The 15985-nt window shown below is 38.4% G+C and overlaps 1 protein-coding gene across 15 annotated transcripts in view; it reads left to right on the top strand.

Moving 5' to 3' along the window:
- The window catches only part of dnmt3ab (DNA (cytosine-5-)-methyltransferase 3 alpha b), a 483274-nt gene that overhangs the window by 86097 nt on the left and 381192 nt on the right, over positions 1-15985 (top strand). For 12 of the 15 annotated variants that reach the window (XR_012100314.1, XM_073057071.1, XM_073057068.1 and 9 more), the window contains one exon: positions 13120-13227. The exons of the other annotated variants lie outside the window; for them this stretch is intronic. Coding sequence is in view for 11 of the 12 variants with exons in the window: in XM_073057071.1 (XP_072913172.1) it covers positions 13120-13227 (108 nt within the window). In the remaining variant the exon portion in view is untranslated. The remainder of the gene's footprint in view (positions 1-13119; positions 13228-15985) is intronic. 15 annotated transcript variants of the gene reach the window in all.

Raw genomic sequence — 15985 nt, 5'->3', positions numbered from 1 at the left:
GTCCATTCAGTTTCTCCCTTACCTCTAACAATCCTTGTAGGTGAGGCAGCACTTCACCTGTGGATCTGTTGGGATCATCTATTGTATCTGGTGAAGAGACCCGGTGTAAATTGGGGGACAGCTTTGTCAAGCATCTCCACTCCATTGTCAAAAGTGGAATTTCACAGAGGCCAACCATTTTTTTCCTATCCTAAAATGTTGGTCCATGACCTCCTCTTTTGCCACGATGAGGCCACACTCAGGGTGGAGGAGTAACACCTCATATTTTGTCTTCGTAGCTTCCATTCTGATGGCATGAACATCAATTTATCCTCCTGGTAATTTTTTCCCTCCCCTTCCCTCTTCTTCTATCCCCCATTCTGGCCTCTTACCTCATTTCCTCACCTGCAAATCACCTTCTCTTGGTCCCCCTCCTTCTTCCTTTTCTACCATGGTCCCTTCCTTTCCAGTACTGTAGAAGAGTCTCAGCTCGAAACGTTGATTGTTCATTCATTTCCATAGATGCTGTCTGATCTGCTGAGTTCCTCCAACATTTTGTGTGTGTTGCTCTGCATTTCCAGCACCTACAGAATCTCCCATTTTTATGAGTAAACCTGCAGTTTTTGGATCACTTCTATACATTTTGTGCAATACTGTAGCTCTAATCAGCATGTGTGTTGCATTTATTTACAAATTCTACTTCACCTAATTTGTATTTAAAATATCGCAAACCTGATGTTATTTATTAAGTGATTTTTTTTCAGATTTTATTTATTTCAGGTTTCTGACTCAACAAGTGTTAGTGAAGGCCTTGCCTCATTTATCAAGCTACAAATTCAGTAATTACTTCAAGCTGAAAACAGCTGATGGCTACCAGAAGGAGTAATTAGACAAATAATATATTTACCCTTTTCAGGTGGTCACTCAAGTATAAAGTTAGATTGATAGGTATAGTTTCAAATAGGGCTTGTTTGTGTTGACTTTGGACTTAGATTTGGTGGTGTTTGAGTAGTAGTGTGTGTCTGAAAAGTAAAACCTGAAATTAGGCCAAATTTTGATTTTATGTTCCATACAAATATACAGTGTATTCTGGTTAATCAGGCCATCTGTTAATCAGGACAGCCGCTTATTTGGGACAGCTTTTAAAGAGCAAAAACAACTCAAGAGAATTGCTGGGATTCCCTTTGTTTATTTGGGGCACTAGGCTGGATTAATTGGGGCAGAGGACTTGCCAAACAGTCACTTGCACTTGTGTAGTTGTTAGACACTACACCATGTTTAGAGTGAACATTTTAAAAATAGTGTCAGTTGCTGTACTTGTGTTCAAAAAAAGTTTTTTTTTACTGGTTGTTGACAAAAAAGAAGCAGTAAGACAATTCAGAACTGTTTTGCTCATGGCAGTTTCAAGCATTCAGGCTTGGAGGTGCCAGAAACGGCCAGGACTATAAACTAAACTATTTCACTACTTCAACAAGTTAGGACCTACAAAGAATTTGAAGGAATTGACAATCATCTTGAATGTTCAAAATGAAAATGTTACAGTTGGAGGATGCAATCATCAATATCAATGCATGAAGGTTATCCATTATTTGCACTAGGTGTCTTCACTGATTTTGTTCATTGCATACACTGGATGAATTCCTCTGTTGATAACTGTTAGGAACTCATTCACAGTTTTAAGGTACTGTAGTACTATTGGTAGTGTTCTCTTCATTTAATTTAAATACATAATTTGTACTCAGTTTGTCTTTTTTCTGTTATTTTAGCTATTTCCATGAAACGTCGACTATTTGGGGCAGCTGCTTAATTGGGCCAAAATGAATTGGTCCCGATGTGTCCCAATTAACCGGAATCTACTGTATTAAGTGATCAGCTATTCACGTCTCCAATGAAGTGCCCGTTTCTGCAAAGTTTGGAGTGAAGAAGGTTTCACTTATTTCCTGTTCCATACTATTCATTTCCTAAAACATGTTTTGTGCTGCTGTCTAGGACATAGTTAGTAACCAAAGCTTGTATACCTACATGGCATCATTTTAATTGTAAACAATAGCGAAAAGCTAACTATAAAAAGTGGCTTTCGAATTTGGAACAGTTTGTGCTTTTGCTTTTTGCGGAATTGTAAGTCAGCAAAACCATGAATGAAAGAAATTAGACAAATCTGACTATAAAAATATTCAACCAAAAGAGAAATGAAAGTGAAAATATCTTGGCCCACAGCTGATGAAGTAAGAGCACTTCCCTTTGTTAGCACTGAAATAGCTATAAAAAGCATAGGCCTACTTCAATGCTCAGACAGAATGGAGGACTGAAAGACCTCTTGAACTTCCCTGAAACAACTGAGCTTGTGGCCTAAGTCTTGTAAGTGATTAGTCCTGGTGTCTTCACTAATTGTAATCTCAATTCTCCCGGAACTGAATTCAATTCAAATTGGAAGATTTGAAAAATAATAGCCGAATAACCAGAAATGCTTTTCATGAATTGTAAACCAAATGAATAACTCTCCTTTGCATGCTTAATGGATCTATTTTTAAACAAATATTCCAAAAGGAACCACTATATAAATTGTTTTCAACTGTTTTAGATTCTCAATGAGTACATATTTTAATGATTGATATTGTCTGTTTTAAATAGTAACCTCTAAAATATGTAATTTTTATCAACTGCTTGATTGAAATGCTTTATATTTTGAAAGCATAATATTAAAAAAAACTGGGCTCTAATGAAGCAAATTAATATTATTAATACAATGAGATGAAATGAATTAATTTATAAACTGGGATGGCTAATATCCGTACCAGTCTGTGTATTTGCATCTGCATGAAAAATAGTTTAAAGTTCTTACCATAGTAAGTCATGAGAAACTCGTAGCTTTCTCTCTATCTTAAAGTTCAGAGCCAGGGCTTCATACATTCAGTACTATACTTATATCCCCAGATAATGAAACAATTATGTCCACGTGCATGCAGAATGGGCCTTGGCTAATAGTAGACAAGTAACTTCTGAAGGACATAAATGGCCATATCAAACAGATATATATTTCCTATGCATTCTCTGTCCTCAACTTAATCATTTTTGAAATCTGATGCATCGTTATTGATCTGATGTTTACTGTTTGTCCAGATAAATACGAATGCAAATTAGGAACTTCTTTTCCTACATTGTTCCTGGCTCTTTGAAGATTACACATGATTTATTTATGTATTGAGTTATTGTGCAGTAAAGGCCTTTGCAGCCCTTTGAGGCACGCCACCCAGAACTCTTGTGATTTAACCCTAACCTAATCATGGGACAATTTTTTTACAATGACAAACTGAACTACAAGCCAGTAGGTCTTTGGCTTGGGGCAGGGAGGAACTGGAGCACCACGGTCATATGGAGGATGTACAAACTGATTACAGGCAGTGACAGGAGTTGAACCCAGGTCACCTGTACTATAAAGCATTGTACTGGCCATGACACCACTGTGATCCCCCTATCTGGGAAATATAAATCAGAACCAGGATGGAATACGTCCTCTCCTTTTCTAAATGAGTGCACTTTCAGTGCCACTCAGGAATCTTGGGAGCAGGTAAATGTGATTAATTCTGTCCAAACCATTTCCAAAGATCATTCATTCCCTCCATTACTGGCTCATTAGCTTCTTTAGCTTAAGATACATTGTAGCAATTCTCAGTGCTTATTAACCACCAGTGCCCAAACCTTGAGCCTCAGTTACCTAAAGATAAGAGCGGCAGGCACATGAAAATGCCATTTCATGACTTGAAAATATATCACTGTTCCTTCACTGCTGCCATGTCAAAATCCTGAAAACCTTTTGGGTGTGCCTTCATTGCACAGTCTGCAATGATTTAAGAAGTCAATTCTCCAACAGCTTCCCAAGATAGTGAAGAATGAATAAAAAAACTCTTGCCTTACCAGTGGTGACCTCATTTCATAGAAACATATTTTCAAAAAACCTTCAGGAATGTTTCACAAGTGTTATAACAAAGCAGGCAGTTGAATTTTATTGCTTTGGTGTTATACTAGAAGCGTCTGTGGTTTCAGACTTGACAAATAATGTAATTCAGTGAATTTCCTGTTATCAGTGGACAGTAAGGTACAAAACAATACTATGTGCTGATGCAGAATATATTTCTATGTTTTAAAACAGAAATGTAGATGTACACCAATGATACAACAAATATTTTCCAAAATTTATGCTCCAGGCACGTAGCTTTCCTTGCATGGAATTCAGGCATGGAAGTCAAAAGGCTTTACAAGATTTTCCAATCATTAATTTTAAAGGCTGAAGGACCTTGCAGACGCATTGACCTTTGCACATTAGCTGCTGGTGTGCAGTCTTGGTGAAAGAAGTTTAAGTTTGTAAAGTTTATCCTGTACTATTGTATTGCAGAGTTTTACTGGTGTTAATCATGAAAAATCTATAAAATGGTGGTGTGATTGACCTAACTGATATTGGTAGCATTCAGAGCAAATAAGCTGGTTGAGTAAAATGATGAAAAGTTAACTTTAGACTGCTGAAAGATTAGATATGAGCGAAGAGGAAAAAAATGAAAGCATTGTTTATTGGCCAATTACTAAGCATTGCGTTATTGATATCTGTCAAATACAAACCCCATTTCCAAAAAAGTTGGGATATTTTCCAAAATGCAATAAAAACAAAAATCTGTGATATGTTAAGTCACGTGAACCTTTATTTAACTGACAAAAGTACAAAGAAAAGATTTTCAATAGTTTTACTGACCAACTGAATTGTATTTTGTAAATATACACAAATTTAGAATTTGATGGCTGCAACACACTCAACAAAAGTTGGGACAGAGGCATGTTTACCATTGTGTTACATCACCTTTCCTTTTAATAACACTTTTTAATCGTTTTGGAACTGAGGATACTAATTGTAGTAGATTTGCAATTGGAAATTTTGTCCAGGGAGGGGGGTGGGGGGAGAGAGATATATTAAATTTTTAGCGAGAAAAATTTTTTAAAAGAAAAAGAAAGGGAAAAAAAAGGAAATTTTGTCCATTCTTGCTTGATATAAGACTTCAGCTGCTCAACAGTCCGTGGTTTCCGTTGTCTGATTCTCCTCTTCATGATGCGCCATACATTTTCAATAGGAGATAGATCTGGACTGGCAGCAGGCCAGTCAAGCACACGCACTCTGTGTCTACAAAGCCACACTGTTGTAGCCCGTGCAGAATGTGGTCTGGCATTGTCCTGCTGAAATAAGCATGGACGTCCCGGAAAGAGACGTCGCCTTGATGGCAACATATATCTCTCTAAAATCCTAATATACGCCTCAGAGTCAATGGTACCTTCACATACATGCAACTCACCCGTGCCATGGGCACTGATGCACCCCCATACCATCACAGATGCTGGCTTTTGCACCTTTCGCATCAGGATGGTCGTTTTCATCTTTGGCACGGAGAACTCGACGCCCGTTTTTCCGAAAACTAGCTGAAATGTGGACTCACCTGACACGGTTCCACAGTCTTTCGGTCCATCTGAGATGAGCTGGGGCCCAGAGAACTCGCTGGTGTTTCTGCATAGAGTTGATGTATGGCTTCCTCCTTGTGTAATACAGTTTCAGGTTGCATTTCTGGATGCAGCGACGGACTGTGTTAAGTGACAATGGTTTTCCAAAGTACTCCCGAGCCCAGGTGGCTATAATTGTCACAGTAGCATGACGGTTTCTTGGGCAGTGCAGCCGGAGGGCTCAAAGATCACGCGCATTCGAAAGTGGTTTCCGACCTTACCCTTTACGCACTGAGATGTCTCTGAATTCTCTCAATCTTTTCACAATATTATGTACTGTAGATGTTGAAAGACCTAAATTCTCTGCAATCTTGCATTGGGAAATGTTCCTTTTGAACTGACTAACAATTCTCTCAGGAATTTTGGCACAAAGGGGTGAACCGTGACCCATCCTTGCTTGTAAAGACTGAGCCTTTGATGGACGCTACTTTTATACCCAGTCATGATACCTCACCTGCTACCAATTAGCCTGCTTAATGTGGAGTCTTCCAAACCAGTGTTACTTGAATATTCTGTGCACTTTTCAATCTTATTTTAACTCTGTCCCAACTTTTGTTGAGTGTGTTGCAGCCATCAAATTCTAGATTTGTGTATATTTACAAAATACAATTAAGTTGGTCAGTGAAACTATTGAAAATCTTTTCTTTGTACCTTTGTCAGTTAAATAAAGGTTCACGTGAATTAACATATCACAGATTTTTGTTTTTATTGCATTTTGGAAAATATCCCAACTTTTCTGGAAATGGGGTTTGTACATGCATGCACCATAAGATAAAATGATTAATAAACAGTTTATTCTTATCAAATAGAAGCTTGCTTATTAAAATTGAGTTTTATATTTGGCTTAAAATTGTTGTTTTAGATATTATCAACTTGTAGTTCTTGAGGTCCTCTGTTGGTCGGAGTTGACCATGGATGTTGCTTCACAGCGGTCTGAGTGATATGCAAGCCTGTTCACAAGCCGGGGTGGAATGATATGGAGAGCAAGTGTCGTCCATGTACAGGCTCCCCTCTCTGCACATCTGATGAATCCAAAGGAACGGCAGAGTTTGGTACCAGCAGCATCACAGGGAGTTGCCAGCCAATATGGAACTCAATGTTGGACTGTCCTATGGACTCCAGTTCCAGATTTTTCTTCAGGGCTTACCCCCAAAGCTTTCCCCATGAGTGGTACAGCCACAAGGCAGCGGAGTTTTGAGATCAGAGTTTTCCTTCTCCTAGTTGAGCCGTCAACCGTCTGCCCAAAGTGTCCATTTTTAAGGCATCAGTAACCCACCTTTGCCCCTCATCCTGTCAGTAGAAATGGTTCTGCTTGGCATATTAGCTATGCTACACCTGAAGAACGGGAGCTGGACTTGCTTGTCAGAGGTTATTTAAGATGCACACCATTGGGAGCATTTAATAGGTAGTGGAAGCTTATTCCCTCCCCCCATTACTCTCAGCTCTAACAACCTTAAGGAACCTGTAGTTCTGGATGCATAATTATTGTAATGCTTTTTTGTTGATCTGAAGAAATTTTGTGTACACTTAAGTGAAAAAAGAAACACACTGTGTTGAGTGACAATATGACAATCAAATGCTTCAGTGCCAAATTGTGCCCTTATGATTCTGCCTTTACACCAGAATTTGCCTTGAAAGTATATTTCAAAACACTCCTCTCCTTGGAGCATTTAAGACGTTTTCAGTTTAATGCTAATAATGTTAAGAGAGAAGGGCGCTTAAGTGCCCTCTCCCTTCTTACATTAAAAATAAACCCAATTGTCACAGCTCCGTGCTATGCTCTGTAGCCAGCATTGCCAACTGGGTGTCAGTTCAGGAGCTTTACTGCAAGGAAGAGAAATGATTAAAAGGGCCATAAAATATAATTAATATATTATCCAGGTCTTTAAAAAGAAACGGCAGTGCAAACAGATATTACTTTGGATTGTAGAATCAAGGGACACAGCTTCTCAAATAGTACAGCAAGGTTGACATAGAAACTTAGTAACTATTATGTACTATCACTGAAAATACCAACTACATCTCTGGCAAGCATACAGGTGAGGCATAAGAAGCACACAAACAAGTGAGGCAAAGTAGTTTTAATTCTTGGCTGAGCATGTAAAGCAGCTTTCTATGATAGACAGACATAATGTAGCTTAGAGAATATGGCTTGGATTTCTAGTCAGCCGTGCGGCTACAACTCTCCCTTCACTGCTGGGTGTTGAGAGATGGCAAAAGAAGACAGAAATTATGGTAATCAATTAAAAGTTAGATTTGAAGTTCAATATAGATACTTACAGATCATTTTTATAGTACTATAAAATGTAACTGTAATTTCTGGAGAGATAAATCAAACCAGAAGAATCTTGAAAATACCTAGCAAGGCTGGCAGTGAGTCGGATGTAAAAGCTAAGCTGACATTGTATAGTTCCTTCATGGAAACTGCAGCACCCAAGTAGATATACTTGATAGAAAGGGGAGAAGCTCATTAGCATCCTTATAACCACCATTAATAAATGTTAAGTATTCTTAACTAATTCCTCGATATGCTCCATGGTTGTGTCTCCAGGAATTGTTCCCTTGTTATCCAGCAGTAAGGCTTGGCAACTATTGTACCTCCATAAAGTCTGATAACGCAGGGCTGTATGACTCATGAACACTTTGCTGTTATTTGCCAAGGGGTTTTGTGATATGTTAAGGGTTTAATCATTTGTAATTATTAGCAACCTGTTAAACAGGGTGAGTGAATCATTGACAATATGTTCTAAACTGTAAATATGTGATAAGTGCAAGTATGAGGCCATAACTGCTGAGCCTGTTCAGACAAAGTGCAGTAAGGTTGTCACACTCAGGTCCATTCTTCTGCCTGATTCCCGCAATCCTTTGTACCTATAGTGTCAAAACGTCTTTCTGTCCCAGCCTATTACAATGACAGATGCCATAGGATAGAGAACTCCAAAAATTCACAGCTCTCTGAGATATTCCTTCTCACAGTTTTTGTTGATGGGCCAAATATTGTGAGAAGGGGGCCCCTCCTAGCCATCACACTATCCGTTTTGTCAAGCTCTCAGAACTTAATGTTTTGATCATCACTAATTATGACTTAATGTTTTAATCATCACTAATTATGATTCTAAGTCGCAAAGACACAGGCACAAATCTGTTCATAAGACATCCTAAGAATCAGTCTGGTGAATCTTTGCGGGACTACCTTGAGGGCACGTGTATTCTTCCTTAAACAGTATATGCAGTGTTGTCACCAAGCATCGTCCACTTCTTTACTTTCCTTCCTAATTGCTTGGTGTACACACATCCCTGCTTTTTCAATGCTTGAAAATCCATAGTTCTTTTAACACAAATACTTAGTCATGCTATATCAATTAAATGACGCATTTCTATTCTTAAATATCACCTTTACTTCATTATCCTCTCTCTGATGTCTTTAAGACAGATACTTCGTGTTCTGCTCACAAATGATTTTCCCACCTGTCCTTGCAACGTTTGCAAACTTGGATATTTTATACTTTCCCAATATTGTAGTCGGCAATGTAGGTCATATTGGACAAAAACAACTTCTATGACAGAGGGAAAGTTGATGAGGCTAATTTTGCTGTGAATGATTTGGCGAGATCTGATCTGAGAAATTTAAAAAGGACATTAAGGAAGCTTCCTCACAGGAAGGGTAGTGTGTATTTAGAATGAGTTGCTAGAAATGGTGATTGAGGCAGGCGCCTCAGCATTGTTTAAAAGCCATACAATTAGATACATAGATAGGAGAGGTATAGATAGATAGATAGATAGATACTTTATTCATCCCCATGGGGAAATTCAACTTTTTTCCAATGTCCCATACACTTGTTGTAGCAAAACTAATTACATACAATACTTAACTCAGTAAAAAAATATGATATGCATCTAAATCACTATCTCAAAAAGCATTAATAATAGCTTTTAAAAAGTTCTTAAGTCCTGGCGGTAGAATTGTAAAGCCTAATGGCATTGGGGAGTATTGACCTCTTCATCCTGTCTGAGGAGCATTGCATCAATAGTAACCTGTCGCTGAAACTGCTTCTCTGTCTCTGGATGGTGCTACGTAGAGGATGTTCAGAGTTATCCATAATTGACCGTAGCCTACTCAGCGCCCTTCGCTCAGCTACCGATGTTAAACTCTCCAGTACTTTGCCCACAACAGAGCCCGCCTTCCTTACCAGCTTATTAAGACGTGAGGCGTCCCTCTTCTTAATGCTTCCTCCCCAACACGCCACCACAAAGAAGAAGGCGCTCTCCACAACTGACCTATTGAACATCTTCAGCATCTCACTACAGACATTGAATGACGCCAACCTTCTTAGGAAGTACAGTCGACTCTGTGCCTTCCTGCACAAGGCATCTGTGTTGGCAGTCCAGTCTAGCTTCTCGTCTAACTGTACTCCCAGATACTTGTAGGTCTTAACCTGCTCCACACATTCTCCATTAATGATCACTGGCTCCATATGAGGCCTAGATCTCCTAAAGTCTATAGGCCAAGTACTGACAGATTGGACCACAGGACTGTAAGGCATAGGAGCAGAATTGGGACATTTGGTCTATCAAATTTCCATCATAGGTGAATTTTTATCCATCTCAACCCGATTCTCCTGCTTTCTCCCTGTAACCTTTGACACCCTGATTAATCATGAATCTATCAACCTCCACTTTAAATGTATCCAAAGTATGTGAGGGACTAGCTCACTAGGCTGCATAGTCAGAATGGACAAGTCGGATTTACATTTCTTTGTGTCTGGATTTGGCCAGAAACTTACATTGTACATTTATCTTTGAGATGCATAGTACAATACAAAATGCAGACAAAGTTTCAGGTAAAAAAAACTGTACTGAGTGAAATAAGTTCATTTGATTCTGTTCCTATCATCGCTTGGTAAAGAGGGAGAGTATTGTTCTGTCTGCATTGCTTTGGTATATACAAAATATAAACATTAAATTTTGTCCAGGTAGTCCGTAGCAGAACTCTCCTATTGTGGAAGTCCTGAAGTTCACCACTCATAAAATGAGGGACTGAAATTCTAGACATTTTTAGATGAAAGTTGAGGTGAGTGGAGAGGGGACATGAATTTGATCTTCATGAAAAATCTAAAGTACACTCATAACAAATGAGCACCGTCCTTTCTGTTGGCATGATATTTTTCCAATAATGTCAATAAAAAGGAAAGTCATGCAGCCTGTGAACATGGTTGTGAGATAACAAGTTCAATATATCTGTATATACTAGGAAGAAGTTGAGAATGACTGACACTGGGAACTTGTATTAATTTGTTAAAGAATGTCTTTAGGCATGAGTCATTGATCATTAGGAAGCTGTTTATAAACCTAGTGTTTTTATGTGTTCTGGACTTGGTTGCCATTGATTAGCATTGGCATGAACCTTGAAAAATAGAACATTCCAGTGAGTCTAGGCTTGAAATTGTGAATCCAACAGTTTGATTAAATCTGGGTGAATAACTATGTTTGATAAACACAAAAGAATTGTAGTTATAAAATTGCTGAGCATTTTAGGAATACTCTGAGAATCTGGGGCTCACCTGCTGCAAAACTCAAAGGGGCACTTTTTTCTGCAACTTGTCCAGGAGTCAAAAATGTAATGACTCCAGACTACTGAACAATGTGATAGATGTATGGGAACATATGAACGTGCATTAACCTTACTGAAAACAGTCATAAATGTATTCACATATACTAAGCTGGCATGGAAATGGATACTTTGAATTGCAAATACCAAGTACAGATGCAGTAATGTGTCTTCTTACAATTTCACAAAACCAAACGTCTTCCAAAACCTCACAAATACACCTTTTTGTGGTAGCTTTGTTACATTATATTAATGTAGGCAATTGAGTGACTCCTAATTTAGTTTTGCTTAGTGTCACAGTGAGGTCACATCAATAACCTGGGCAGAAAATTAATTCTGTATAGTAATAGTAAAAGTTACACTGTAATACTGTGATTGGGAAGCAGAAATAAAACAAACATAGACTGTAATACAGACTTTCTGATGACTATAGTCAATTCCACATTGATCAACTGAGTTGCAAATGTTACAGGTCTACTAATGCTCTCTTTTTATCAAATTAATTTTTGTTTTCATGATTGCTATAACTGACCAATAACAATAAAGGTAATAATCATAATTTCATGTTATTGCACAGTTAACCTCTCCTTGGGCACTGTTAATTTTTTGTTGAATTAAAGAAATTATTTTTCATGGGTGTTACTGATGGAATTTACAGAGCAGTAACATCATGGTAAAGAGATCTTGAGTATTATCCAAGTAAAGGTGAGTCCAGTGGTGAAAATATGAATTTTCTCTCGTTGTTATTGCAAATTTATCATAAAATTGTTTCAGCAATTGCTTTGTGGAAGCCAGTATATGAGTGGTAACAACACATCTGGCTGGTGTGAAAATTTCCAAACTTAGCTCCCAATCTAGCCTTGCTCAGCACGGCGATCAAATTGGTTTTACGAGCTTCTCAAAGTGTTATTAATTTGGGCCATTTTAACTTGCGGCTCATCCAAAGAGAGCAAACACACATGTTTATGCCGAATGAGAGGCTTACTTCCAAAGGCAATGCTATCATTATTATCCAGCGACGCTTTTAACATTGGCTAACTGTGGCTTGTATTGTCCTGGATCTGCTAATGAAATCTAACTTCAGTGGGAATGTAGCCCATGCGATTGCTTTGATGTTTGCAATTTTGAAAGCTATTTATGGAACATGAGGAGCAGTAATGTTCCTCCTTAACTTACCTATAGATAATAACACCCCCCTCCCATGTTACCAGGCTTCACTCCCCTTGTTTAGCTGCCTTGTCTTGGATGTTTCTTTATGTGGGAATTGCAATGCTCACCTTTAAGACTTGTATCCCCTCCAGTTTCCATTAGTGGTCACAAACTCAGTTCCGGAATCAATATGCCTGGACCAGGTTAAAATATAGTCTATATTAATGGTGAGCAGCAAGATATCACGGGTATATCCTCATACTTTTGTAATAAGATGGCCAGTTAGTTATAACAAGGGGAGCAGTGTTTTAATCTATCAGTCTATGGTTTAAGATTGTTTGTCAAGGCATCTGAGAAAAGAAAAGCTTGAGTAAAAACTCCTTATTTTGTTGTTACCTGGCTCAGCCAAAAACCTGTTTTGTTTCCCATTACCACTCTTGCAACTCCAATGAAAATGGGATAATTGGAGGAAAGTATAAAGTTTGTGTTAACTTTCTGTATGTATAACAAAAGTTTTAAATTAATTAGGCCTCTAATATAAATTTTGGCAGTTGAATAAATGTAAGGGAGTAGTTTAAATTGATCCATGTATCTGATTGGTCAAATACAAAAATTAATTCTGTACACAGGACAAGGAAGGAAAGTTATCAACCAGCCAATAACTGGCCTGAATACAATATATTGTTGAAACAGTTTTACTCCAACTTCTTTTGGTTACTGTGTTTCTTTTTCAGCCACTGACTTTAATAGTAAGCACATAAAATTCAAGTAAGTCTCTTAACATTAAACATGCCCATGAGCCTATTTTATTTTAGAAATCCCAATAACAATTTTCCTCTGCATAGGTCTTCTCCTTTCTCTGGCACCGGGCCAGCTGCATTCAAGATAACCGTGTCTACATGCGGCCGAACCAGCAGTCCTTAAAGGGACCGCTGGAGGCTGCCACCATAAAGGTAAGTTTTTGAAAAAAATACTTACCTGAATGTGGATCTGGGAGGTGAGGGAGGGCTCCTCCCAGTTCTACAGCAGTCCTGTAGACCATTGCCAGCTCCTGCTTGGCCCCCTTCTAGTCAACCCCCTAGTCCTCCTAATCTCTCACCCTGTCTCTGATTCAACTCCTACCCCTCCCTCCTTGTCCCAGAACCTATGTGAGGGCTGCTGTTGGAGCAGCCAGACCATCTTTGTGCTTGTGAAAGAGCGAGTTGCCTCTGGACAACCCGGTTGGCATCCGTAGCTCGGTGGTGAGACTCACGTCTCAATGAGGGGTGAGCCATATAACACGTGTGGCTGGATCCAGTTTGTGTTACAGTGCGTAACACCTTCTTAAGTATATTTTCTATGTAGTGAAATATGTAGAAAAATGTGTTTGTTCAATGGCCATAAACTTATAAGTGTTTGTGCTATCTTCTATATTCAGGTAATGATGGAAGTCAGCATCATGAGAAATTGTTTTGCACCATAGTAATGCTGTCTGTGAAAACTGAACAAGTTTAATAGCTTATGGTGAGAAGAGATTGTGCCTCTGGTCTGAATGATATAACCACTAACTACCCAAGAAGAATCACAAACAGAGAATGATTGAGGTTGCAGATGATGATGTGTTTGATTGGTTTGGTACAAGCTAAGTAATTTTTGCAGTGATCTGTGTGGCCAAATTACTGAATGATCAGCTGTTAGGCCAACGATATCATAGCTCAGACATCATGTACTTTTCCACAGGGCATTAAGATGCTCTTGATTTATATTCATCAATTAGTCCTGTGATCTTCAGTATTAACATCAAATTAGATGTATCAAAGCATGTTGTAATTATTAGTGTTGGAATTTATCAGTCTTCCTGAAGAAACTTTGTCCACTACATCCCTTATACTCTAGGGAAAAATATATCAGTTGACTATACATGAGGGTAAACAGGGGAAAAGTGAAGCACTCGGAGATCAATCATGATCTTTTAGAGCAAAATGATTTTCACACTCATTGCTCCAGTCAGCACTGTCAACACATTGGAAGGAATGAAGATGTTGTGGTTTTGTATGATCAAGATTCTTTCTAACCCTAATATGGTGCTGGTTCCTGTCTCGACAATCAACCATTGCCACTTGTAACATTGGGCCACATGGTGTCATTAAAGCATGTTCTATCTGGCAGTGAAGTTCAAAGTGAAGGGAGATCTGACAGAGGCAGGCGATCCTCTCCCTACCCCTCCCCGCTCCTGGGGTGTTGGTGAACAGAGACGCCATCCTTCAGGTCAGAACATTAGACCAAGGCCTGTCTGCTCTCTCAGGAAGATGGGAAAAATCCCAGGGAGATCCTTCAAAGGTGAGACTAAGCTGAGCTAGCATTAACCACACTACCAATGTCACTGCATTAACCAGTCAGTACTGATCTGCTGTGGGATCCTGTTGTGCAAAGTTTGGACATCAAGTTTCCTACATTGTGACAGTGAAAATAGTCGGGAGAACACACTCCAGTCCTCATTGAGGGGTCAGTGGTAGAAAAGGGTGAGCAGCTTCACGTTCCTGCGTGTCAACATCTCCAAGTATCTGTCCTGGGCCCAACACATCAATGCTATCATGAAGAAGATGCATCAGCAGTTCTACTTAATGAGGAGTTTGAAGAGATTCGTTTTGTTATGAATGATTAGCAAATTTGTACAGAAGTGCAGTGGAGAGGTTGTACCATATCCTGGTTTGGACCCTCCAATGCATAATTTCAAAAGACACTGCAGACAGTTGTAGACTCAGTCATCTCCATCTCAGGCACAACACTCAACTATTAAGGATATCTTCAAGAGCTGGTGCCAAAAGAAGGTAGCATCCATCACTAAGGATCCTCACCATTGGGAAATGCCCTCTTAGCATTACTACCATCAGGAACCTAAAAACCCACACTTAGTGATTAAGGAGCAGCAGCTTCTGCTCTGCTTCAGATTTCTGAATGGCCCATGAACTCATGAATACTACCATTTTTGCACTATTTATTTATTTGTGTAATTTATTGTAATTTTATATATTTGTACTGTGCTGCTACCGCTGAACAACACATTTCACGTGATATAAGACAGTGATAATAAATTTGATCTGATATCAAAATACTAAAATGTATTATTGATGTGAGATTCCTTTATATTTGTCAGTATAATTTGTCTTTTTTTTTGTTTCTGATGAAGTGTGAGACTTGATCAGTAGAAATAAAAAAAGATTACAACCCAAGTGTAGATCAAAGCCTTTGATCTGATTATGTTGATTAGGTGATTAAACATTTATTAATTGTATTATATTAAAGATATTGATTATCTTTTACATTTTGATAAATCGCAACTTCAAAGAATTTTAATTTTAAACAGATTTTTATCTTGAAGATTTGATCTGGGGATAAAGTTTGGTCTTTATATGACAATAAATTATTATCTTCGGTACAACATATTGAAGCTATGATTCCACTTAAAAAGTTACAGTCTGTGAATGCGTAAATGATACCATTCCTTCACTACAAGATGCACATGAAATAATCAAAAACATAAAGTAGATAGCTTATCAAATTTTTGTATCCTTTTTAGTCATAGGTGTTGTGAAATTCACATTTTGTGGAACTCAGAAATTGTGGGCAACTTGCATTTCGTCATGGTTTGACTAGTAGTTTTCTTAATGCTGACGGGCAATTCCCAGAAACTCAGAACAAGACTACCTTAAATACTTCTCTAAATTCAAG

Source organism: Hemitrygon akajei, chromosome 9 (assembly GCF_048418815.1).
Source record: "Hemitrygon akajei chromosome 9, sHemAka1.3, whole genome shotgun sequence".
NCBI lineage: Eukaryota > Metazoa > Chordata > Chondrichthyes > Myliobatiformes > Dasyatidae > Hemitrygon > Hemitrygon akajei.
This window is presented reverse-complemented; position numbering and strand designations above follow the sequence as displayed.